At 41.9% G+C, this 8,635-nt stretch overlaps 1 protein-coding gene across 1 annotated transcript in view; it reads right to left on the bottom strand.

Moving 5' to 3' along the window:
- Positions 1-2,148: 2,148 nt before the first annotated feature.
- Positions 2,149-8,635, bottom strand: part of TEX49 (testis expressed 49) — a 7,611-nt gene continuing 1,124 nt past the window's right edge. Inside the window, exons 2-4 of the mRNA XM_027844318.1 lie at positions 3,727-3,855; positions 2,920-3,064; positions 2,149-2,226 (exon numbers count right to left, since the gene is read on the bottom strand). Of these exons, the coding sequence (XP_027700119.1) occupies positions 2,178-2,226; positions 2,920-3,064; positions 3,727-3,855 (323 nt within the window). The 3' untranslated portion in view covers positions 2,149-2,177. The remainder of the gene's footprint in view (positions 2,227-2,919; positions 3,065-3,726; positions 3,856-8,635) is intronic.

The following is an 8,635-nucleotide window of genomic DNA, read 5'->3' as shown; positions in this document are numbered from 1 at the left end:
TGTGTGTGTGTGTGTGTGTGTGTGTGTGTGTGTGTGTGTGTGTGTGTGTGTGTTTGATCCCCTGGTCTTCAGCAGTCTATTCTAGGTTCTTTCTCCACTGTGTATCTGGTTTCTTATTAGTAGGGCACTTCTCCCATCCTAGGGGAGTGGGGAGAAGTAGTCAGGCAGCAGCAGCAGCAGCAACAGCAAACTCAGCCCTGGTGGAAGGGGAAAGCTGTGGACTAGGGCTCTGTACTTTGTGCCAAATCCCAAAGTGCCATTTGTATGGAGGCTTCATGTGCCCTATTACTATCTCCCAGCCCTGGTGAAGAGGGACTGTCTCCTTAAGTTCCTTTTCCTATCCAGTCTGACTTCTTTTGGGTATGATGGGCAGAGGCTCAGGAATTTTAGGGTACCCCTACTTTGGTCCTTGGAAACCTTATGCCTTCAAGAGTAGGGAGGAATAGAGACCCAAACACTAGTACTAGGGACCTTGAAGGTTACCCTAAACTCTGCCATTCCCACCTTTTGGACTCTGGGTCCCAGGTTTGCCTGGTCCCCTCCCTTCCCTGCCGCACAGTCTAAAAGGCCTGCCAGGCGAAGAGGAGGTTAGAAGCCACAATTCATGTGTTTTTCCTTCTGCTTCCTTCTGGCCTAAGCTAGTTGGTGCCTTGGTTTCTCTCTCTGAACCTTCAGCCCAGATATACCAGCTTGAGATATACCACTCTTAGAAATCACTTTACATGGTAGCTGCAGAGTAAAGAGTGATGGTCCCTTGGGTAGCCACAAATAGGGGAGCAAGAGAATGTCCTCAAGCTCTTTTCTTCCAGGCTGCTTTATCCTCGGGCCTATTTTAGAGCTACTTCTGCCTCCCTTTCAGCTACCTACTGTGAGCAGTTTAGGTGTCTGTATTGAGGCTTGGGCACCAGGTACTTTCCCCCCACCCAAATTTTGCCTACTTGGCAGGCCGAAATAGGAATGAGAAAAGGGGAAGTGTGGCCTATGAGTCAGGAAGGCTGGGATTCAAGTCCCATATGACCTTTCTATGACTCTGGGCAGGTGACTTCACAACCTCTCAGTATCTCTAGGCAACTTTCTTAAGGTCTTAAGCTGCAGAGCAGGTACTGACTACATTGGGAGAGGGACTTCCCTCACTGGAAGTTCCCTATATCTATGAAATCATGGATGCAATACAAAAAATGACAGAAAGGGGTTCCTATAATCGGAAAACATGTAGGGCTGGGTGGGACAAGAGAGTATGTATGGTCAGATGCTCCCTACCTGGAAATCCGGGCAGAATAGGGGAGCCCTGAGGACACCTAGCTGTCCCTACTTACTGCCCAGGGATTGAGGGGGCCTATCTGCTCCTTATACCCCTTGTGCCAGTGGTTCCCTTTTCCCTTTATGCCAGCTCCCTCTCCCTGCCTTCTATTTCAAAGAGGGGTTTGAGGGGAAGGTAGGGGACCTTGGGGTTTGGTTTTGTAATTTAACCACTGTGGGTAGCAGGGGTGGGGAGGATAATATAACATGTATTTCAATGAAATATTTAATATATTTAAATATCAATAAAATTAAACTTTGTAAAACTGCTGATTCTGTAGCTTCTGTGGGCACTGGAGTCGGGGTGGGAGCACTTTGTTGGGTCAGGACTGGGATTAGCAGTAGTCTGACCCAAGAAGAAATCTGGAGAAATTTCCCCTACTTTATTATTTGCCCTGTATTGGGCTATAGTATTCTCTAAGGAGCAGTTCTAGGCACCTCCAGGTGCTGCAGCACCAAGTACGAAAGTCTGTGCTCACAGATATGTTCTTCCCCCCTCCTCCCATCAAACATACATGTTCTTTCATGTCCTGAGCTTGTGGTCTTCCTCATTTGCTCTCCTCTTATTTCCTGGACCTAGGCTCTTGCCTTAGACTTCTTATAACTGCTGTCTGGATGAGTCTTGGCCATAGATGTTTTTGCTTTACACAACCCCAACACACACACACACCCCTAGCACAAATGTAAATACACATGCTATATTCCAACATGTTTTATTTTGTGCTTTTTGAATAATTCTTCAGGCCTCCCCACTCCCCCTTTCCCCCTGTTAGCCTCTCCCCCACAAAATACTCCCAGCTATTTTAATCCCACCAGCTATCCATTCTGCAGTACCAGCCCTTGGCATATGCCCCAGGCCTGCCTTCAGTTCCCCCAGGTCAATATAAGCTGAAGAGTCGGTCGTTGAGTATCAGATGATCCACAAACCTAGAGCAGGGAGAAGTTAATTCAGTTCAGCCTGGTTGGGTCAGGAGGAGGGAGAGAGAAGGGTGGTGTGAGGGTAGCTCCTGAGGCTGTGTTCTCCTGCTATATCCCCAAAGCAGCAGTAGTCCTGTGCGTATGACTCACTGTCACTCAGACCAAGCAGGAAAACAAGGGAACGTGCACACACATGCTGCAGACGTGCACAGACTGGACTGCAGGTTCACAGATGGATTTAGACTAATGTGTTCTATCCCTCAGAGTGAGTCTTCTCTGAGGCTCTTGGTAACAAGTAGAGCTCCTACATCTTCCATTCCCAAGCTCTCAGTTCATTTTCTCTTCTCTCTTCCTATCCCCACTCCATCTTTTCATTTTCTCTTCTCTCTTCCCTATCCCCACTCCATCTTTTCATCTTCTCTTCTCTCTTCCCATCCCCACTCCATCTTTCTAGGTTAAACTTGGTAAAACTGATGGCTAGAGATGTTCTCTGTTAACCAAATCTCCCTCCCCAGTGCACACCACGCCCTCTCTACCATCCTTCCCTCCATTTTCTTCATTTGCTGCCCTGGCTGCCCTGCCCTGCTAGGGGCTCCTAACCAGAACCAGAACTGCGCAGTCTTACTTGTAGTACTTCAAATAGGGGCAGGGAAGATTTCGATTCCCCAGTTTGTCCCCTTCGCTGATCCCTTCCATGCAAACCTGGTTGTGGGGCTGTTGATAATGCAGTGTCGTGGAGTCTTCATCCATGGAGCGATGTCTTGTGGGCGAATACCACATTCATGCGGCATCCAGAAACTGAAGTTCTGGGCATCCGTCAGAGGTGCTTCAAAGAGCTGGTTGTGAACTGAATGTGGAGGCATGGAGAGAGAGTCTGAGAGAAATGTCAGGAATCATCCCAACCACCGCTTCACTCCAGCCTAGACTGACTAAGGCTTCTTCCCAGGCTTGAGAGAAATCTGAGGGGTGAATGTTCCACTCTCTGATTATATTATCTGATACCTGACAGATGAATTAACCTCATTTTTTCCTAAAGGTTAATCCTACTGTTTGGTGGACTTTGATATAATAATATTAATAGCAAACATTTACATAGTACTTCAAAGTTTGCAAAGTACAATATACATTTGTGTATATATGTATGTACTTTTATATGTGTATGTGTATATGTACATTTATAATTTGATCTTTGCAAGAACCCTGTGAGGTAGGTGCTACTATTCTCCCCCTTTTATAGATAAGGAAATTGAGGCAAAGAGATTAAATGACTTGTCCAAGGTCACCTAGCTATTAAATGTTTGAAGCAGGATTCACTCAGGTCTTCCTGACTACAAGTCTCGAACCCTATCTACTCACCATCCCACTAGTTTCTACAGATGAACTCTTATTTCTTATTTGTGGTCCCTCTTCAAAAATCCCCACCAACTTCAACCTGCTCTTTCTCTGCCTTGATTTCTTTTCAGTCATACATCCCATTTACCACTAGAGTACCCCATCAGTAGGACCCACATGTCTTTAATTGTACCCTCCGGACAGCTTTGTGGTACTTTTCATTGCTGTTCTGGTGCACACAGTAATTTCCGACAGGAATGATAGGGGGCAGCTTGGTAGAAACTGACTCCTTTGGACACCTTTCCTCTGTAATGACAGTAGAAGGGCTTGTAGATCATAGAATTGCAGAGTTAAGAGACCTCAGAGTTCATCTGCTCCAACCTCTACCTAAATTACAAACTCCATCTAAAACATATTCAACAAATAATCATCCAGTCCCTTTTAGAAGACTTCCAGTGATGAGAAACTCCCCACCCTCAACGCAAGCTGTTCCATTTTGGAGCAGCACTAATTGTTAGAAAGTTTTTTTTTAATTATTATTATTAAACCAAAATCTGCCCTCCTGTCTTGGTTCTGCTCTCTGGGGTCTAGCAAAACAAATCTTAGCAAACTAGATTTGCAATAAATAAATAAATAAAATGAGTGAATAAAAATAAATCTTTTAAATTCCCTTTTTATTTTCATGAACTTGACCAACATCAATTAAATGTTAACATTTCTCTATACAAAGAAAAACAAAAAGAGAATTGACCCCATATGAAACTGATAATCTCCATTATGCTAATCCCTTTTCCAAAGCTCTTCAGATGTTTGAAGATAACTCCACCTTAGTTTTCTCTTTTCCTGATTAAACATTTTTAAGTTTCTTAGTTTATATTCATCTTCATATGTGATTTTGAGTACCCTTATTGTTCCGATCACCATTTTCTGCATATATTCCAGATTGTCAATGTCTCTTTTAAAATAATGTTCTAGATGTGGTCTGATCAGGCCAGAGGTATAAAAATTACCTGAAGTGTTCTATATACTGTACTTCTATTAATGCATTAGTTTTTTGGGAAGCCATATCATATTACTGACTCATATTGAGGTTGTAAGTCGACTAAAAACCACTAGGTCTTCACATGAATTACTTTCCTTTTTTTTGTATTTTTTAATATTTATTTTTTTCCCAATTACATATAAAAATAATTTATAACATTCTTATTTTTAAATGTTGAGTTTCAAATTCTCTCGCTCTCTCCCATTTCCCCTTATTGAGAAGGCATACAGTTTCATATAGGTTAATGCATATGCAATCATGCAAAACATATTTCCATATTAGTTATGTTGTGAAAGAAAACACAGACCAAAACAAAACAAACAAGAAAAATAAAGCTTTTAAAAGCATGCTTTAGGGGCAGCTAGGTGGCGCAGTGGATAAAGCACTGGCCCTGGAGTCAGGACCTGAGTTCAAATCCGGCCTCAGACACATGACACTTAGTAGCTGTGTGACCCTGGCCAAGTCACTTAACCCCATTGCCTAGCCAAAAAAAAAAAAAAAAGCATGCTTTGATCTATATTCAGACTTTTATCAGTTCTTTCCCTGGAGGTGGACGATATTTTTCATCATAAATCCTTCAGAATTGTCTTGGATCACACATGAATTACTTCCTGGACATGTCCCACTTACCTATTAGGATCCTGAACTTATATAGTAGAATTTGTGAACCCAACTTCAGGACTTTATGCTTAGCTCTATTACATTTTATCTCACTGACTTCAGGCTACCGTTCTACCCATTGAACTCTTAGATTCTGACTCTGTCATCTATTGTATTAGCTACATACCCCAGCCTCATGTTAAATTGAATAAGCAATGCCATCCATGTTTGAATACAAAGTCACTGATAAAAAGACATTAAACTGAACAGAGTAAAGGACAGAAAGAATCCTGTGGGGCTCCACTAGAGATGTCCTTCCCTGTTATCATTGATCACTAGTCTTTGGATCTGTCTGTTCAATCTGTTCCAAATTACCTTGCTATTCTATCACATAGTCCACATCTCCCCATCTTGTCCACAAGGACATTGTGAAAGACTTTGTCAAATGATTTGCTGAAATTCAAATATTCCACCAACAGCATTCTCCCTTCTACTTCTACAATAGCCCTGTCAAAACCAAGATTTGGCAAGTCACTTCTTAAAGTGCTGATTAACAGCCATCCATTCTAGGTTGTGGTCACTGACCTATATGGTTTGAACTATCCAGTTTGATTCCCTTTTTGAAATTTGGGACAAAGTTTGCCTACCTCCAATCCTGCTATATTTCTCTTAATTACACTAAACCTGAAAAATCATAGACAAGGCAAATCAATCACATCTATGTCTTCTTTTAGCATCTGGTATGTAATTCATCCAGGTCGGGTGACTTGAACTCATGCATAGAAACTAAATATTCTCTTCCCCTTTCCTCCCTTTTCTTAGGTTTCAGCCTCTATTATCCATTTCTGTTCTTTTCAGCCTGGAGATTATTCTTTGCTTTATAGATTAGGCTTCATGGTCCATGTCAATCCAGCTATAGGACAGCTCATCATCCAGGTTCCATGAACAGAGGCTGAGCTAACACATTATGTCTATGCCAGTGAGGGAGGGTGTCCATTTTGTGGGGGAGGACCTAGCCATGAATCTGCTTCCTTTTCCTACCTCCCCTTCCAGCTTCTTGAGTTGGCCCCATCCCTGTTGCTGCTACTGGCTTGCTGAGACTCACATAAATATAGCTAACCAATAAAATGCCCTGCTCCTACACATGCCTAAATAAATAGGTGGGGCTGACACAATTCCCCCTTAAATACTTCTCCTTAGATATTTTGTCATTTCTTTCTCCTTTCAGGGTTGCCTTTGATGTTCATTTTAACTAGATTTTGCCTATGAATACACACATAAACATATATGTATATATGTGTATAAACATTGGGCCTGGGGTAGATATAAATAATCTGATTACTTTTTCATCTTCTCAAGATTAGAATTAGACATTTTTCCATTCAAATTAAACTTCTTGAGGACAAGGACCTCAACTTGATTACTTTTGTACATCCTTTAGTGCCTAGTCCAATACTTTTCAATACACATTGAATTGAAATTTAAATTATCCCATGTTCACTTAGGTCTGGAGGATAATCATAGGAAAATAGGCAGAGAATGTTCAATGGACAAAATTGTAGACAGATAGAGGATGTTTCAGAGTCCCTCAGGCCCTCAAACTCAATAGATACAAACCTAGCTCATCAACTTTCCCCTCAAATCTGCTTCCACTTTCTGACCCCACTGTGTCTGTTAATAACAGTATCATACTCTGTCACCCAAGTTTAAAACTTTGGTATCATCTTTGATTCCTTCATCTTCATTTTCCAATTTCAGTCAGTTGACTAGGCTGACATTCTACATCTGAAATATCTCTGTCATTTGATCCCTTCTTGCTTTATCCACTGCTATTACCAACCACCTGGCTGTTTTCACAATAGAATTCTAGTTTGTTGCCTTCTTCCAATCTATCCTTCATACCATTATTCCCATAAGATTACTGTCAAAATAATATTCTTAATTCATAGCTAATCATGTCATGCTACTAATGAAAGACATTCAGTGGCTCTTTGCTGAATAGCTCATAGAATATAGGACCCAGAAGAGACCTTGAAAATTTTAATTCTATACTATTCCCTCACTCCATCACTTTGAGATGAGAAAACTGAGGCACAGAGAAATTTTTCCCAAGGTTATTCAACTAATTAGTGGCAGATCAAGGAATAGAACTCAGGTCTTTGGACTTTCAATTCAATTCTGTTTTCTAAAAAGGGAAGAAAAATGACATAGAAATCAAATCTGAGTCTAATCTGGACTAAGACTGTATTTGAACTCAGGTACTCCTGACTCCAGGGCAAGTACTCCATCCACTGTACCACCGAACTGCCCCTTACAATCTAATAATTTAAAGGAGGGGGAAAGAAACCAAAATAAGTAACAAATTATGTTCTATAGCATTCTAAATACATGAATCCCCTCTACAACATCTCCAGCAAATGGTTATCCAGCCTATACTTGAACTTCCAGGATAGTGACATTCACTAGCTCATGAGATAACCTGCTTTATTTGGGGGTCATTTTATTAATATCTGCTTCTCTGAAACTTCTACCCATCATCTTTGATTCCTTCATCTGCAGGATCCATTGGTCTTCATTCTGACCCTAGGAAAATCCTATTCCATGCAGAAGACAAACATTCTCAATACTTCTTAACCCTTTATTACTTTTAACAGGACTCAAGTTGTTTTTGGCCAAAGGCTGCTGGTGACACTCAAGAGGTTTCTCCGTTTCCTACAGATACTCTCTCTCTCTCTTTTTTTTTTTTTTTGTGAGGCAACCGGGGTTAAGTGACTTGCCCAAGGTCACACAGCTAGTATGTGTCAAGTGTTTGGTCTGAGGCTGGATTTGAACTCAGGTCCTCCTAACTTCAGGGCCGGTGCTCTATCCACTGTACCACCTACCTGCCCCTCCTACAGATACTCTCAAATAGAAAAGTAAGAGTCTGGTCCTTGGGGAATATATGTGGTGGTATTGATGGGCTAGAGCCCCAAGCCTTGACCTTTGTCCCCTACCCCAAAAAGAATTTGGGTCCCATTTGCCTAAGGGATTCTCCTTAAATTCTCCCACTTGCTCAAGGAGGTCTCTGGCTTTCTCTGAGGCTATAATCCTATCAACTGGCCTTTCTTTATTGCCCAAACCCAATCTCCCAATTCTCTGTTACCCTTAACTTAGCCCAGCCCTCCATTGTTTATTACCTCCCTATGGCTCCTGGCTACTTCCCACCCTGGACCCTATCTAGACCTCATTCTCCACCTCCCAGTCACTCTCATCAAGATCCTTTCTAGATCCCTCCTACAGTCTTTCTGTATAGAAGGTCCAGCTTGTCTCCATTGAGGTGCTCAGATTCCTTAAGAATCTAGCCAAAAGCTCACAGGTGTTCAGATTTCTTAAGAGTCTGGCCAATATGGCTGATTGCGTGTGTGTGTGTGTGTGTGTGTGTGTGTGTGTGTGTGTGTGTGTGTG

This window comes from Vombatus ursinus, unplaced genomic scaffold (genome assembly GCF_900497805.2).
Source record: "Vombatus ursinus unplaced genomic scaffold, bare-nosed wombat genome assembly UNPS02014941.1, whole genome shotgun sequence".
Taxonomy (NCBI): Eukaryota; Metazoa; Chordata; class Mammalia; order Diprotodontia; family Vombatidae; genus Vombatus; species Vombatus ursinus.
Note: the sequence above shows the minus strand (reverse complement) of the source record. Positions and strands in the feature narration are given on the sequence as shown.